Source organism: Nematolebias whitei, chromosome 19, assembly GCF_014905685.2.
Source record: "Nematolebias whitei isolate Nwh7 chromosome 19, NemWhi1, whole genome shotgun sequence".
Classification (NCBI taxonomy): Eukaryota; Metazoa; Chordata; class Actinopteri; order Cyprinodontiformes; family Rivulidae; genus Nematolebias; species Nematolebias whitei.
In genome coordinates, this window is record NC_056516.1 from 38,501,542 (window position 1) to 38,519,698 (window position 18,157).

General features: G+C 44.7%; 1 protein-coding gene and 1 long non-coding RNA gene across 2 annotated transcripts in view; both read right to left on the reverse strand.

Moving 5' to 3' along the window:
* The window catches only part of LOC119425537 (zinc finger MYM-type protein 4), a 22,949-nt gene extending 17,964 nt beyond the window's left edge, over window positions 1-4,985 (reverse strand). Inside the window, exons 1-5 of the mRNA XM_037693063.1 lie at window positions 4,947-4,985; window positions 3,625-4,324; window positions 1,562-1,666; window positions 865-941; window positions 595-744 (exon numbers count right to left, since the gene is read on the reverse strand). Of these exons, the coding sequence (XP_037548991.1) occupies window positions 595-744; window positions 865-941; window positions 1,562-1,666; window positions 3,625-4,324; window positions 4,947-4,985 (1,071 nt within the window). The remainder of the gene's footprint in view (window positions 1-594; window positions 745-864; window positions 942-1,561; window positions 1,667-3,624; window positions 4,325-4,946) is intronic.
* A 9,318-nt stretch (window positions 4,986-14,303) lies between these two features.
* LOC119425968 lies at window positions 14,304-17,915 on the reverse strand. The gene is made up of 3 exons (XR_005187591.1): window positions 14,988-17,915; window positions 14,797-14,893; window positions 14,304-14,395 (listed from the first exon to the last, which is right to left on the reverse strand). It is a non-coding gene; the product is annotated as an uncharacterized LOC119425968 (long non-coding RNA).
* Window positions 17,916-18,157: the final 242 nt, after the last annotated feature.

Genomic DNA, 18,157 nt, shown 5'->3' on the forward strand with positions numbered 1-18,157 from the left:
GCCGGTGTTGCGGTAGGTGGGGAGGCGGGGGTGGGGGGGGGGGGGGGGTTAACTGCTTCATTTTATGAGCCAGTGATGGCAGCAGGAACCATCAGTTCTTTCTAAGGCACACGGACAAAAACTGGGCAGCTCAACTCAAAACCCTCCTGGTACTCCACTGATTCACACCATCCTGACAACAGCCGCCTTCTTTCCTGTCAGACACCCCAACGATCCACTTCGGTTCAGCTCAGCTGTTATTCTGGTCAAAATGAGCCTTTTTCTGCAACATGAGGTTCTTAAAGTGCTACCTATGACAGGTAAGATATTAAATGTGTCTAATCTCTTCTTAGAGCCAAGACCCAGAAACTGAAGGAGCCCATTGTTGGTTTTTATTTGCTGCTGAACAGTTAAAATCTGTCTAATGTGCAACATGTGATTTATAATCTGCACACTTCTGTACTGAAAGTGATTTATATACTCTTTGTACAAAACATCCTGACTCAGCAGAACCCCTCAGGTCCCTGCACGTGACTGTATCAGGTTGATTTTGTTTACTCCTCTCCAGAGACCCGCCCTGCAAAATGTCTGAAACACCCCTTTAACAAGCAGCACCTTCTCAGGCTCATCTTTCATGCTTGCCGTGGACGAGGAGGACACCAGCGCCTGCTCGTACTCCTCGTCCATCGGCTCATCCTTCACTTTGGCCAAAGGAGGCGAAGGAGGAGACGACTTGATGGAGTGCGACGCAGCTTCCGGGTTCTCCTGAAACCAGAACAAAAGAAGCAAAAGATCACTTTAAACAAACGAACGTAGCGTTTTAAAGATTTAAAACCTGGAGGAGGATCAACGAGGCCACGGTGTGGACAGGAAGGAGCTACTTACAGCATCTAGACCCTGCAGGGACAGCTCCACCACCTTCATCCCGTTTAACATGGTCACCGGAGACGAGCTGTCCCTTCCTACAAACACCAGCAGAGACATCGTTACTTCAGCGCGTCAAAACATTCGGCTCATTCAGGAGACGGACGCTCGGGCTTTTCTTTTCTAAATATTTAACTTGATTCACAAAACGATCACCCAAAGAACCACACGGAGATCTCTTCAGAGCCTTCAAAACTGGATCAAATCAGCTTTAGCTACTTTATCTGTTAGCTAACCTTTTGAACTTTCAGTTTTTAGCTACATTCTGCTACTTTTCGGAGTTGGCCAGCATTTTGATACATTTATCTGAACTCTATACTTTAGCTAGCAGTTTGCTACTTTTCAGCTTCTTTCAAACTGTATAATACTTTTATACACTTTATATATTATTGTTATTTTTGGGTGTAGCTGGGACCTTGGGTTCACAATTTGTTCCACCTCGTGTACCACATGTGATGAGAATGACAAAGTCTCACTGAATCCTTGTGGAAAGATTAACTTTTAAAATACTTCCAAATAACATTATTAAATTTTTCGTGTGACGTGAGACCGATTGTTCAAAATATTTAGCTAAATGTACACCAGGAGTTTGAACGTTTTTATTTATTTCCATGGTTTGTTTGTTTGTTTGTTTGTTTCTCTGCCGTCCCGGACCCACCTGTACTCATGGCGACGTCAGACGACGGAGACGAGCCGGACCACATCAGATCAGAAGCCGAAGGTTTCACATCGGCCTCGTTCTCGGCAGAGTTCGGTAAGACGACTGTGAAGGAAACATTAAAACCAGGTGAGACCTCCGCGACGCACACGTAACAACAATCCTCAAACGTTTCCTGCCGCAGACGTGGCGTGAGCGTCATGAATCGCTCCGCCGCAGCTTCTCTGGTAAATCTGGAGGACGAATGAGCTCAGGGAGAACGATAAGAACCGGACCCAAACACCGAAGTTCTGACCTTGATGCTCGGCCTCCGCTCACATTCCTGCACGTTAAAAACGGAGTTTGATGAACCTCGGGGGCGTCTAACCAACCTGCTGTGGTCCGTTTCATAAACGTCCTCAACAGACTCACAAACACTGAATCAGAAAAATGATCAAATTTAATTTTCTGTTTAGAAAGTGCGACTAAAAGCAGCAGGACACATTTATAACTTTAAGCTTTACATTATTAGTGTAAATAAACACTGACTGTATAGAACTTATCAGTTTTTTGTTTTTTAACTGAACTAGAACTTTTTTAATCACCATCCCCGTCAAAGCAGGCAATAAAAACAGCTCCATTTCAGCTACTTTAACAGATCGTGAGCTAAAACTGTGTCAGTAGCTGCTGGTCCAACAGATCTCAGAGCAGCAGCCAGTTCTCAGCTGAACTTTTGTTTACGCTCTGGCAGGAAAGGCGGCGGGCGATATGCATTCCTGCTGACGGTGTCACCGGGTCCTGATTGATAAATGCTTTAAACACAAACGGACCGGTTGTGTCATGGAGGGACAGTCCCTCGATACTGCGCGGTTCGACCTTTGCAAACTTATTCTCGTGGTCTTTCAAAGTACATTAAGATTGTACACAACAATAAATAAATAAATTTAAAATCAAAAAAATAATCACATTAATTTTGTAGTTTTCTCTCAATAAGCCTACACTGTATCGCCAGTCTAAAGGACTACATTACCCAGAAGGCAAAGTTGCTTTCTGCTGAAATGGAAAAGTTCAGCGCTCAGTGGATGCAGAGAACCGATCAGAACCGGACCAGAACTGGACCAAGGCTGGGTATGTCTGCCGAACCGGAACTGAGCCGGACCAGAACCGAGCTGTGTGTTCTGCAGAGCTGGTGAGTAAAAAGGCATTACTACTCACGCAACTTACATTTTTAAGTTGAGAGGATAAACATTATCAAGTTATCTCGATTAATAAACTCTTGCTAAATAAACTTTGTCTTTAGTTTAGTTGATTTAAATTTATGTATGGGGGGTGGGGTGTGACATAACCCCTGTGATAAGTGAAAAACAGCGAAGTAGGAATAGTAGTACAACTAGTAGTTTATTTTAGTATTTAGCATTTTAAACCCTTCCCACACTCTTGCAATATTCTAAACAACGTTTCTAAACTCTTTAAAAGAGACAGAACGTCATGATTTCAGCTCCCTGCCTCTGGCTGCACTCTCGGCCACGCCCACTTCTCCGCTCTGCACAAGATCAGCTGATCAGCTGCAGGAGGAAGCTTCTTGCACAGCTGTGGGCTGCACACAGGCGCTAAACAATTTAAAATAATTTATTTTAAATAAAACGTCCGTGCCGCTCATCCATCAATCAGCCAAATCGTGTGTCATGTCCAATCTTACTTTGAAAAACCGCGATACAGCGAGTCAGCGAAAAACGAACCGTGAAGTACTGAGGGACTACAGCGTGTAATCTGAAGGGATTAAATCATTGTAAAGTCTACAGGCACAAATTCAGGCTCTAAATGTGCTTTTCACCTGATCTGAATCAGATTTTAAATCGTGACATGCGGGAAAGGACAAATACCTAAAATTCACTAAAAATAAAGTTTGATTGTGTGTCAGCCACTGGTCAGAATTAAAGGGACAGTTCGTATATTTTGAGGTGTTCTGAAGCAAAGAAGTTTAATCCACCAACCTTTTACGGGAAGAAATAAGTGAATGTGAGGAGTTCCTCCTGCACTTAAATCTGTTCTCTGATGAAAACAAGACGAGAATTTGTTTTTACCGGTTTGTAATTCAGAAGGCGACGGGTCGTTCTCCTCCCCTTCTTTCATCTGAGCCTCCTGCTCCATCTGATCCACCGTCCCGATGTCCATCATCTCGTCCAGGTCGTCCTCCGTGGAGACGGTTGGCTTACAGCGCAGAGGGGATGTCTCCTCCTTCACCCCTCTGTCCTCCTCCTTCACCCCTCCGTCCTCCTCCTTCACCCCTCCGTCCTCCTCCTTCACACCTCCATCCTCCTCCTTTACCCCTCCGTCCTCCTTGATCATCCCTCCATCCTCCTCCTTCACTCCTCTGTCCTCCTCCATCACCCCTCCGTCCTCCTTCACTCCGTCGTCTGTCTGTTTCACCTCCTCTCTGCGATTAGAAGCCGAGTCCTCGCCGCCGCTCGCTCCTGCTGGAGTCTCCTCTGAACGTTTCTCCTGCTCCGTAACATCGTCCTCCTCCACCTCCTCAGGTTCCTCCTCTTTACACTCAAACTCGGCGCCGTTCGGCTCCTCGGTGGAAACAGCCGGTGAAGAGGACGCTGCAGTTTCTGTTTTCAGACCAACCGTCTCTTTGCTTTCGGTCTCTGTTTCTGCAGCAGAGTCGTCCACCTTCTCCTCTTCAGACGTCGATGATGAAGATCCAGGAGCAGACTCCGGGTCTCCAACATCCGCTGACGTTCCCGGCTCCGACGCTCCTTCCACCGACTCATCGGCCACCTGTGCAGAGAACAGACTTCAGACTCTTCTGCCTCATGAACTAACAAATAAATGGACTAAACTCAAATCTGGACTGAAGGTTTTCTGGTGGACAGGACGTCGTCTCTGACGCGTTCACTTGATCAAATTTACAGCTCCAGTTATGACGAAATATTTTACTTTTTTCCTTTAATCAGAACGGTTTGATTGTCATATTTAAACGTGGTCCTGATCAAAAGATTTCCAGGTTTTTCGGAGGTTTATCTCTGGGCGTTGACTGTGCGATAAAAAAAAACTGGACAAAGATTAAAAAGTGAACAAGCAGCTAAATTAAAGTCCAAATGGAAAAACCTTCAAAAAGCCTGGAGGACTGTTGAGACTAAATTAAGAGATTACATGAAAGTGTCTGTAAAAAGAAGAGGAATAACTTAAAGTTGTATTTTCTTTACAGAGCTGTAGATTTGTAGCGGAGTAGTGTTTATTCAAATATAAATGTGTCCGTTTGCAAATTTATTTTAAACAAATAAAAATCTGTAAACACACGCTCCTGTTAAACTGTGAGATTATTCTTTTAACGCGATGAGAAAGATGCATTTTGCTCAACACAACGTGGGAACGAGAGCTCTGAGAACCCAGAATGCACCTGTCTCTTGGTCTGCAAGCTGCGGTTCTGGAGCCACATGTGGCCCTTCAAACCTTCAGAGGTGGCTCCTTGTAACTTTGACTAAACAAACATCAACCAAAGTCTGTTTTATTTATAAATTCACATAAAGAAATAATACTTTTAGCTGTTCGTCTGTCCAAACGTTTTGCATAAAGTTTCTTGATAACACGGGCGGGCTGTCGGTGGCAACGTGTTTAAAAACAACTAAACTTTAAATGGTTTTGATCGTGACATCACATCTGACCGTGACCCAGGATTTCACTGTTGAGATCATTTATTAGCCGAGACTCAATTTGTTTTTTTTCTGATTTTTTACAATATACTTAAGACAAACTGCTGTAAATGCAGAAACTTGTTTTGCTCAGATTAGGTCTGGATGTTAAGGCGTTGGAATTTGGTGCTGCAGAAACATACAGCGTTTTTTTTTTAAACAAATATGAAGAAAATAAACTGTATTTGATAAAAATAGCAAATTAGGTAAACAAAATAAAGATATTTGGTTGAAACTTAGTGCTTCCCTTTTCTTCAAGCGTGACTTGTTCTTTTCACACAAATACTGAATGAACTCAATCAGCTCTGCATCATTTTAAACAAGAGACATTTACTTAGTTTTAGGTGTTTTAGCCTTAAAATCTGTTGGACTCCTGGCAAGGACCAACGCAGACACGTCCCTGTTAACTAACTAACTAACTAACTAACTAACAAACAAACATACATACATGCATACAACAAAATAAATATCCTTTCATTATCCGTTTACTCAAATAAGCCACACTGAGGACTCAAGAAGAGTTTTTAACTGGTTTTTAGTTGCAAGGGTCACGAGGAAGCTTTTACAGATGTGCAAAATGACATGCGTTGAGCCTCGTCAGTGAGAATCTGCAGGCAGACAGCGAGGCAGGAAGAGCTTTAACACACGCTCATCAGACACAGGTGAGGTCAAGACGACCTCTGCTTTCCAGCTTAGACAAGGAGAAGGCCTTGGAGTTATCAGTGCTCCTCCGTGCACCTGCAGGCTCCTCTCTGAGCAGACAAAACAACTCTCTAACTCACACATTCATTTAACATTAGTTAGTCATAAACATCCATAACAACAAAGTCCATGCTCAACAATCCAGGTATACAGTCCAACATTTATCAGTCAGGTCATCTGGACAGTTTCTTTTTTTGTGCTGAAACGTTTCACCTTCGATCCAGAAGGCTTCATCAGTCAAGGAAACACAACAAAACTGATTCTTCCACCAACAGCTTATTCCAAAGTGGAACAAACCAGTTCTGCTTGTGATAAGATGGTCTCTTTGGTACGCCCCCTCCTCCATTGCCGGCCCTCTTCCTTGTTGACGGTCTTGTCAAACTGGTTGAAAACAACAAAGTCCATGCGTCATTCCTTGACTGATGAAGCCTTCCGGACCGAAGGCGAAACGTTTCAGCACAAAAAAAGAAACAGTCCAGATGACCTGACTGAAAAATGTTGGAAACATCCATAACCTTTACCTAAATTCCCCTGACAATATGTATCTGTACAGATTATATTTAGTCAGAAACATGATTAAAATGCCTCGTTTAAACACAAAGATGAAGAGGACACCCCTGGTCCAGACACAATCTTCAGTCGAGCAGAACTCAGAGCTATATCCATCCATCTTTTTAAGAGTTAAATATCTAATTTGAACATGTTTTAGCTGCACACGCCTCAGTGCTGACCGTAAATCTGTCATTTTACAACCGTAAATATCTTTTTTGTCTTTGAGCTCCTTCCTGAATTAAATTACCCCAAACAGTCTCAACTTTAAAGGTCAAGTGTGTAGAGGAACACCACCTCAGAAAAGAACACCTCTTCTCAGCTTAAACAGAAAAAGAGTGCAGATGTTGGATGCTGCAGATGTTGGATGCTGTCTATCATGGTGCACTAAGATTCATAACTGGCTGTAACTACCGTACCCACCACTGCACCCAGTATCCACTGGTTTTCTGGTCACCATTAACTTCACACAGACTCTCTCACTGGTACATTTTCATCTTTAAGTCACTTCTTGGTCTGCTGCCTTCATACATCTCCTCCTACATGTCTCTGTGTGAGTGCAGCTACAGCGTGCGCTCTCAGGACATCATTACCTGCAGTGTTCCCTCAGTGAGGACTGAACTAGACAAAAGGACCTTCTCCTATTCCGCTCCTGTTTCCTGGAATATCTTGTAAAAAGATCTGAAGCTCTCGACCTTTGACCTCTCTAAGTGGCTTCAAACATCTGATAGTTCCTGGAAAAAACCAACGCAGACGTGTTTCCGTTTTTAGTTTTATACAACGCCTCTTAATCTAGTTGTTTTTTTTCACTACATTTCTTTTTAATTATCATTTTGTTTCTAATTGTTAAAAAAAAACATTTGTGTGACTCATTTGTGATTGTCTACTGTTGTCATCATTCTTTGTTAAAATTCAGGTCTCGAGTCCTCACGGCTCAATGGCACTAACCTGTTTAAAGGTTTCCTGATGCATGCTGTTTAAAGGTTGAATGAAAAAAAAGAAGCATTCCGAAAGGCACCAATGACGTCATACTTCCGGGATGGACACAGGAAATGCCCAAAACAACTCCAAGCATTTTTTTTCCCTCTTGATTTTTTTAAAGATTGAGTGCGATTTTTTTGTGCTAGATTCTGGAAACAAATAGTTTGAGCTGTAAAACAAATGGACAGGCCGTTACAGGTCTATAAATGAGTCCCCGGGACACAATGAGACTCATCTATATAAATAAAGGTCGAACAAATGAAAAAAGTTAGTGGTAATCACGGACAGCTGCACGTTTACATGCATTTATTTGGTCTCTACCTAAACTCTCGCGATACCAACACAATGCAAACTCTTTCATTGTTTGCGCCGTGTAGCCTAATTAAACTCGACCTGGGTCACACAAGTTGCTTCTTCGCCTCCGACCATGAAAACATGAAGACCCGCAGCTCAAAGCCCGCGAAGCTAACGCTAGCATGTCCGTTAGCTTCCTGTTAGCTTAGCCCCCGGGTCAAAATAAACCCGTTTCTGCTTAAGCAGGCGGAGTTGTTTGTGCGCTGGATGCAGCTAACATGCTAACGGGGTGAGCTGAACGTTTTGTGGGTGATCTGGGAGGTGTGTGATGACTAAAAGTGCAACATTAACAACGTGTAGATGGTTACTACCGCGGCTTGGACGGACGAAACCTGATTGTTGGCCTGATGGTCGGCTCCGTCTCCGGTTTCTTCCATGCTTCCACCAAAATAATCACAAATAAAATAAATGTAGTGATTTCCACTTTCCAACGGGACTCTAAAGCTAAACTATTACTTTTCTGTTGTCCTGGCTGTGCAGGGTTTGCGGACGACGCTTCTCTTCTTCGTTGCACTAATTCATGTTAGCTAATGAGCATGCGCACTGCCGCCACCTGGCGGCAGAAAATATAAAAACTCAATTCTGGTCGGAAGTTTCTATAGATCTGCATTTATTACTGGTTATTAATTTTTATTTAGCTAGCGACATCTATCCATTTAATATCTATGGATGTGCGCGCCTGGCTTTTCGCAGGTCTGCGGGTGCTTAATACTTCCGGTTCCTCACTTGAGTGCACGGTGGATCTGCTTCCGGTCGGCACCGCATCTTTCCTCAGTCTGGTGCTGAACTTGCTTTTTAATCCAAATCCCTGCATCATTCCCGACTCATAATCCTCAGATCGAAAGTGTTTGGAGCACAAAACTCTGTTCCGAGTCGGCGCATCGAAGTTTGCCCGTTTCATGAACTTAACCCACTTCTCCCGGACTTCCTTAATTTTGGGAAAGAATGGGTACCGACCCCTCCACGGCTATAGTCCCACAGAACTGTGCGACACATCGGTTCGGCATGTTGTTCTTGCCACAAATACGTTTGCCAGATATTGGAAGTAATCTTTGCACAACAGAAATTTTGAAACAAAATGGTGGTCTCATGCGATCGATCGGATCCCTGCGTGACGTCACGTCCCATCCATGAAGTGATCAGACTGAAACAGCTTGAAACGTCTAAAAAACTACATTTATTTAAAACCTGGGTCTGTGCTTTATTTTTTGCTAAACGTGTAATGTAAAAAATTGAGTTTTGGAAATTTCAATCTAATCAGAAGAAAATATTTTAAAAATAATCCAACAGTTCAGTTATTTTGTATTTAAACCGACATGTTTTATAACTGTCATTCTTGTGTTTGTGGCAGTTATGACATGTCTTATGGTTGAATGTTCTCCCAAGTAATCACATGTAACAATATGTAGCAATGGCCTGCAGTTAACACCCGTTATTTTCTGACAAAAATGACTCCGTTTGGAGGAAGTTCATCCTAATGTTTTATTCTGACGAAGGGAAAAAACATATACAGCAAAAAAACAATTTCAGGGGTTAACATTCAGATTCTTCAACTGTGAAATACTCGATTTACAACTGAAAATGAGTGATTTTCTAAAAGGGAACAAAGTAAAATGTGTGAAACAAATAAAAACTGACGTTCTGATACTTTATTATGCCTCTTGTGATCGTCAGCTCCAAACAACTGATAACATCTTTCAGTCCGCAGTGTTTCTCTCTTTAGCTCTTAAAACTAAATCTGCTCGTTTCTTGCAGCGCATCAACAAATGCATCAAATCTGTGAGTTGTTGCCCCAAGCTCAACTTGATACAATCATTTCCATCTCGGTTATGTTTTACTATGAAATCTTAACTATTTACAGCCATATTTACATGCATCAGTCTCCTTCCCCAGGCTCTCTTCCACCTGCTGCCTACTCACAGTGCTGTCTGCAGGTATCACAGATTGTACAACTGTCTCAATAATAAAAGCACTATCCCTTGAAGGAATGCTGTTCTGTTGTAGCGGCCATCTTGAATTGGATCGACTTCAAACGAATAATTTGCCGATTGAATTTATTTCATTAAAATCTTTCCACCGTTTCAGTTTGCCAACAGGAGATGAGGTGTTTTTAGTCTGGTTCTGTTTCTAATAAAACTGTTTGTCATCGTATGAAGACTCGTGTTTGAATTCAAGAGGAGTAAAATACATCAGATGAAATGAGAAGCAGAGGCTGTGCACGTGGTCTTATGAGGGGTCGCTGATGGTCTGTGGAGGATCCTGCTGGATTTTCAGAGAACTCATCTTGTCCAGTTCGTCCATGAAGCCTTCGTCCACAGACTCCCTGTCCACCTCCTCTTCCTCGGCCTCGTTCGGAAGAAAAACGTGCAGCTGAGCGCGAGCAGCGGGGGCACGACACTGGCTGCAGCTCAGGACACAGGGCTTCCCCACCACAGACAGAGGCCCCCCCTGGCAGGGCGAGGAGCTCCAACGCTGCACTGCTGAAAGCCTGAGGTCACTGTGCAGCACCTGGGGGGTCAGGGCCGGGCTGTGGGAGCGGCGTCTCGCAGGTCGGGGGCGGGCGTGTGGCTGGATGGGCTGAGAGACGTGGATGTAAGTGGGTCTGCTGCGATTCTGGAGCTGCGGGTCAGCACCCCCGGCTGGCAGGCAGTTCAGTGAGGGAGGGGGCCACTTCTGTAAAACACTGGAGCGACGGCTGCCAGAGGACTCGTCAAACGAGACGTCCTCACTTGGACTGAGGGACGGCTCACTGAGGCTGGAAAAGAAAAAAACGTTCAACAGAAAGCTGCACATGAGAACCACAGGAGGTGGGGCGTCGAGTCAAATGTTGATATGAATAAAAATCTCAGACGGGGGGTCTGAGACAAAATGAACACACAAAATGCTGAAAATGAGAAACAACATTTCTTAGGAACACCAAGTGATCTTCTACAAACTGAGCGACGAGGCTGCAGGAGCTGAACGTCTGGTTCAGGTTCACAGAGTTCGTTTCCAGTTTCTAAAAACCAACGGTCGGATTCTGTTCATCTGCTGGAATCAGCCTGAAAGAACGTTCACCAGCCTGGCAGCGACTGAGACCAGGAGGAACAGCATTAAAGGACCAAAGAAGACCCTCAGGAAAACTGATCCAGATCCTTTAAAACAGGGTCTCCAACTCAACTTACCTGGGGGGCGCCGGAGGAAGAGTCTGGACCGCGTCAAGTGTTCAACAAAAACAAAAACAACCGATCCAATCTTTACTAATAATTCAGAACATGAACAGTTCTACGGTTCTTCAGAACACGAACGGTTCTTCAGAACGCGAACGGTTCTTCAGAACAGGAACGGTTCTTCAGAACGCGAACGGTTCTTCAGAACGCAAACGGTTAATCAGAACACTAACGGTTCATGAGGAACACAAACGGTTCTTCTGAACACCAACGGACGGAGGGGGCAATTCTCTCAAAAATGATTCAAGCTCATCTGTTTTTCCACTAACTCCTTGAACTTGGTTTCGAGGTTGGAGATGCACCACAGGTCAGTTAGCTCCATCTCAAGTACGGGGTGGGGGGGGGGTGCATCTTCCACATCAAAGGAGAAGGGGTCAGCAAAAATCTGAAAAGAGGCTCCGTGTGTCTTGAAGTCTCAAACCTGTGATCACATTCTTCCTGTAGCCATCAGCACTTCTCACCACTGAATGGTGCACAAATCCATGAGGGCCTGCATGCTGGGAAATGGCAGCTTGTCAGACACTGGTGTCTGGGAACTCTGGTCTTTCCATAGATCAAGTTTAATGGAGAATGCTCTGACATGGTCATGTGCAGCAGTGACAAGCTGCCCAGAGGTGCAGTCTACGATGTGCAGGTAAGTATAGACACTGATACGCAGCTAAACGCTTCTGTAACAAAATCTGTGAGCAACAAAAAATGATTCCGTCTCCCTCTTCTCCTGAAAGTGTTCGTGTTCATCGCGACCTCTCTCTTCATGGCAGGTTGTGAAAAAGGCGACTGGCGCTGGGTGATAAAAACGTACTTGAACTGAGCGACAGGAAGTTTCCCTCCAGTCTGTGACAAACACGTTTCAGTCGTTAAGAGTCTGAGCTGGTGGTCCACAAGTGCTAAAACATAAAATACTCGGGGTGGAACGGTTGTAGGCCGCAGTAACACCAAGCTTTGATGGGGGCCACAAAATATCAGTCCACGGCTGCACCTGGCCCCCGGGCCACGAGTTTGAGACACCTGCTTTAAAACAGTCCAGGTAAGTCTGGTCCCTGACCAGGAACCCAAAGAACCGGATCAGGACTGGTGTCAAAACAACCTGGTTTGACTCGATCCAGCTGAGAGGGAACCGGACAGAAGTGAATGAAAGGTCCAAACAGAAAGAGCTGCAGGTTCTGTCTGGACCCCATCCAAGACCCGACACATCAGAACCTCTTGTTCACCTCTCTGCGGCGCTCGGGTTTCTCCCTCCCCTGAAGGGAAGCCAGCGGATCAGTTGGCACACCTGAGATTTACGGCACACCTGGACTGGGCCGTTCAGAGGTTTGGATGGTGTGTGTGTGCGTGTGTGTGTGTGTGGGGTATATAAAGCCATCGAACTGGGACAGGACTGGAAGGAAACGTACTGTAGTTCCAGCTGGGCTGAGATTTGACAGGTCCTCATGGAGAAGAGTGGAGACGTTCAGGTATCAAGTCTGTTCATAATTTTTTATTTGATTTAAATTTGCTTTTTGTCGAATTATTGTTTGTACTTTAAACGTGATCCGTCTACATCAGGTCTCTCGAGTCCTCGTGACTCAGTGAGACTAAAGGTTGAAGGAACGAATCCCCGTCAGACGAGGAGTCCAGACCTTCGGTGTTTAAAGTCACCGCAGATCGTCCACGATGTCGAGAATCAGCTGAGCTGAAATATCAAAGAACTTCTCTCATTCACGTAGGAACTTATTTCACTAAAGACTGAACGGCTTCTGGTGGAAACCAGAGAAACAGGAAGTGACATCACAGTCTGCTTTACTAGGCCGTGAGAAAGAAGTAAACTTTAAAACGATTCATCGAACACACGAGGTGAGTCGAGTAAACTTGAACGGTGGACCGTCATGGATCATCTTTTACTTCCAGTTCCAGAGGAAAACCTCCGGTGCAGATTCTGAAACTTCAGAATTAAAATTATTATCACTAAACATTTGCAAATGAAGCAGTTTTCTTTTGTAAGTTGTCGCTAAAGATCAAGATTCAGGTTTAAAAACCGTTTTAAGTTAAAATGCCTTAAAATAATTAACTTACAAACACGTCAGGCTTGAGATGTTTAACTGAACATTTCCATAAAACTCCAAGAGATTAAGTTAAAAATCATTTTTATGGTTTTATCAGATTCTTCTGTCAAACATTTTTAATGAAAAACAAATTTCAGTTTTACATTTATACGGTTTAATTTTTATTTTCTGCTTCATTTTATTCAGTAACTACCGTGAACTTTGTGGTCAAGATGAATTTATAGAGTAATGGTCTTACCTGAGGCGAGCCGTGCTGCTCCGCCTGCGGGGCCCTCTGCTCAGAGACGGCAGCCTCAGGGGGGCTCGGGTCCGGGTCCCGGGCTGAACAGGACCGGACAGCAGGCGGGCGTTTCTCTGGACGGCTCTGCGGGGCCAGGACCCACCCAGGTCCAGTTCAAGGACTGCTACTGGGAGAGTGGCTCCACCTGTCCCCATCGTCTGCGCTGGAGTGTCAGCTGGAGATGTTCACCTGGTGAGGAGTTCTGATCATGACCAGACGAGGGGAGGGCCACTGCAGACCCCCAGCCTGAACCCTGCAGGGGTTCTGGACAGACTGTACCGAGGACTGGATCTCTGCCGGACACCATGAATGATGCATGATCATTAATGATGCAGAGACGCCGTTTACGCTTCCTCCCTCCCCCGGCTCCGTTTACAGCCGGTGAAGAACCGGTCGGAGCGGACAGAACCTGCTCCAACCTTCTGACAACTCAACCAGTCAAACCAGTTACTGTTTAAACTTCTCACATGCAGCCACTTGGACTTTCTGTTAAATGAATAAAAAAGCTCTTCACCTAAAAGTTAAACCAGAATAATTTATTTTTTATTACCACAAACTCAAAATGGACGTCAACGAACCACATCCAGAACTGGAGATATTTAGATCTACAGATGTAGATGAAACATTTTTATTCTTACTGGAAACCAGTGCTCGTTTAATCAGAAAAATAACATTTCAGAGGATGTGGAGTGGCCCAGTTTTACTTCCACGAAGCTGCTTGAGTGAGACTAGAACCTGACCAACATGGGGACCGGCTCGCCTGGGCTGGACCTGGACCTCCTCCAGGGCTGACAGCCAACACTCGGGGTGCCGGAGTCTCAGCAGCGGAAACTTTGCACCTTTAGCCTTAATTGTGCGTGTCCCGGAGGCAGAGCAGAACGTCACGGGCTTCAGGTTGAGCTGATTAAAGTTTAAAGACAGAGAGGAGCACAGTCAACAAAACTCTGGAGTTTATTTTTTATTTTTAACAGAACAAGGAGGAACGGATCATCTGCGAGTAGATCGTCCTCTGCTGGACACATGGGGAACTGCAGCTCAGCCTGAGGAGGAAGTTGGACACAAATCAGAACATTTTCTGTCTTAGACATAAAAAATAAACAACTTTTTTTTTTTTTTTGCATCGTTCGTCTGAAAAATGGATTCTTGAAAAAAATGCCAGTTGTTCATCAAGTTGATTAATTTTCTTATAGAAATTTTAACAATTTAAAGAACATCCACCGAGAAGGCGATTCTATAATTTTGTAGTAGAATTACCGTTAGCAGTGGTTTTAAGGGTTGCAGTACTGGGAGTAGTATTACTAGCATTAGTATTATTGGTAATAGAAATAGCATTAGCTGTAGTAGTTGTACTAGCAGTAAAAAATAAGCATTAGCAACAGAATTGGCTCTAACAGGAAGATGACCTGCACGGGGTTTGGTCGGCGTTCGTTATAAAACCTACGTTTTGAACACATCGTGGACCTGAACACTCCAACTCGGAGGCGGTGCAGGCGGCACGTTGCGGAGTCTTCCTGCGGACATCAGTCTTCAGTTTGTACCTGCGGGACCAGAGAGCACATGAACGGTTACTGAACAGGACCGTGGAGAACTGAAAACCCTCCTGGAGATAAAGATGGATCCTGCTGGCCTCACCGGTGGTTTGGAGTGGACTCTCAGCCTCCTTCGATTGGGCGATGCTCCTGCAGCGAGAAAACAAACAATGAGAGCCCGGCAGTGACTGGTCAGCAGCTTGATTTGTATTTTACTCCTACAGACAAAATGAGCAGAGAAAGTGTTGTGTAGGTTGTGAGTGTGACGTTTATGAACATGCATTAGTGTCAGTGTGAGGAGATGGTCAATGAACGGTTATGAAGACGCCCCTCGGGGGTTCTGAAGTGGATTCATGTTTTCAGAAACTGCAGATGAGGACAGGTTTAACAGCAGCTGCTGGTCCTGAACAGACAGGAAGTTGATCCGGGTACAGCATGTGAAACCCCTCGATACAAACCCACACAGAGCTGCACCTAAACCTCGAACAGAACAAGATTCGGGTCGTTTTCAGGCTCAAACCATCATTGGACCCCTTTATAGACGGGGGGGGCCATAATCGGCAACAGGGTGGTTCTGGCATCACACCGACAGGAAGTTGATACAAATATCAGCCAATTAGTTTGAAGGATTGTCAGGAAATGGATCACAGTGCAGACGGACACGTCATCAGCTTGGGAGAACCATGAACTTCTTCCAGAGCTACAGAACATTTTCCACCTGAAGTTTGTTCCAAAAAAATGTGGAGAAAATAATTTAATACAGCGGAGAGAGAGGGAGGAGCCAAACATCTGCTGATGCGTTTACAAAGTCCAACAGATCAGGTGGACGTGTGCTCAGGTCACCATGGAGTTTCACTGACACACTTCCAGCCCAGAACAAAGAGCGTCTGGACGTGGTGGTGAAGGATCAAAGTTACGATGACGACTTCCTTCTCTTTACAAACACAAACGCACCAGTACCAGTAAGAGTACCAGTACCAGTACGTCCTCACCCATCATTCATACTGGCATCATTTCAGATCAGACGTTCTGCAAACAGCCCAACGATGATACTCAGATCTGATGATTCAAACAAACCATCCTTCCGTGGTCAGAGAAAGTAGGATCAAAACCTTCACTGTCCGTTTGTTGTGTTTCCTTAAATCCAGCGTGTCACTGAGCCGCGACTGTTCCTGAACTGAACCGGTCTCCTCAAAGTTCCTCGTGAGGCGCAGAGGCTCTACGTTTTGTTGCTTCAAGTTGAATTACGTATTTGGACAATTTCCTGTGAAAACAGATGTTGCAGGTGTTTTGACCTCATCTTTTAGTTTCTGTCACTTTAGAGCCCTGGAGGCGTGTCCCGACAGGAGCGCACCTCTGAACAGAGCACCGCCCCCAACATCCCCCCGCTTTAAACCCCAACGTGGAGAAATAACTAAAAATCCAGGTTCATCAATGAAGTGTGTTCTTTATAAACGAACACAACATCAAAATGTGCACGGCCTCGAGTTCAGCTTTCCAAGTCCTGCTCACACTGTATTTGGACTGTTTTTAATAAAACTGCTCAAAGTGCGGCTTCAGTTCAGAGAATTCAGTGACACCAACAGAAAATCTATTTTAGTCTCCGACAAGTGGCAGCTCAGTGAGACCTTCAGTGTGATCAGGACACGAGGTTCATACCTTCTGAACCTTCATCCAGAGGCTGCAGGTAAATACCACGAGGCTACATCTGACGTTACATTATGGTCTGAAGGACTCGCTGCTTTAAAAAATAATAAAAGGCTAAAGTTGTGAATTCTTCTCAGACTGGATGCAGACACTGTGACCTTTAGATGAACCAACGGTTCCTTCAGTGCTCCGTTATAAAGCCACAACAGAGACGGTGCTAACTTCTGATGACCAAGTTGACTGGACCATCGCTTTAAACCAGTAACTGGTCTGAACAGAACAGGTCACTTCCTGCGACTGATGGGGCTCATTTCAGTGTGAGCAACACCAACCATTGAAAAAAGCCCTTTTTTAGTTTAAAATAATCTCCCACGTCACTGAGATTAGTTGGAAATTAGAACAAATGAAGTTTCTTAATGAGGCAGAGAACCAGCTTCAACCATCAACTCCAGTTCTACAAAACAAATACCACATACTTTGCACCGATATTCTGGTTTTTGTTTTATATCCAGTCTGACTTGAGTGCCGCCACGAAAGGTGGGCGACCATGTAATCGCTCATGTCTTAGCGTTTGTTCCATCAAAATATTTCATGAACGTGTGAACAGATGATGAACATCTGTAAACCATGTACTTGTAGTCAACCCGAGTCAAAATGGCCGCCACAGGTCAATGAAACTCAAATTGCTACAACCGAGTCAGTTTGAGAGATTTTGAGCTCAACTGTGTAGTAGTAGCTGAGAGTCATCCTCACACAGTGGGTATTAAACTGTGACCTGCAAGGCAGCGGGCGATATGCACTCCTCCAAGGGATGCTAGGCCAATATTTGTTTAATGCGATGGCAGCGGAAGTTGTGACCATGAGATTGCTCCAACAAAGACGGATCAGTATTTATTCCCAACCACACTTAAGAGCTGAAACAAGTCTTAAACGATCATGACTCTAACCCGACGAGTCTCGGCTCAGTTGGCTGCGTGAACCGTCAGGACGGGTCACTAAATATTGTGGGATAAACTGAGGGCCGACGGTTTCCTTGTGCATGCATGAACAACAGAGGAGGTGCTCATGGTTCCTTAGGGTTTTAATTAAGAGTCCGGCCGATACAGAACTTTTGGCTATCGCAGATACCGAGATTGGGAGGAGCAGCTGAGCGCAGACAACCGATATCATGGCTGAACATTTTGAGCTCTGTTCACCCCCAAGAATCCAAGTAAACAGCGAGTGGAACGGGGCTTGTTTATTCAGCGCGGCTCTTAGAAACCATGAAGCTAAGTGAATCAGATCCACGCTTTACATGGTGCCCCAGTTGTCCCACGTCACTGTCAGTGCAGCTACAGCGTGCGCTCTCAGGACATCATTACCTGCAGTGTTCCCTCAGTGAGGACTGAACTAGACAAAAGGACCTTCTCCTGCTCCGCTCCTGGAATATCTTGTAAAAAGATCTGAAGCTCTGGACCGTGGCCTCTCTAAGTGTTTTAAACAACTGCCAAGTTCATGGCAAAACGCAGACATGTTCCTGTTTGTAGTATTCTACATCGCTTTATTATCTAGTGCTTTTTTGTTTTATATCATTTCTTCTTCTTTTCCATTGTATATGCTTTTTACATGATTGTCTACTGTTAAATG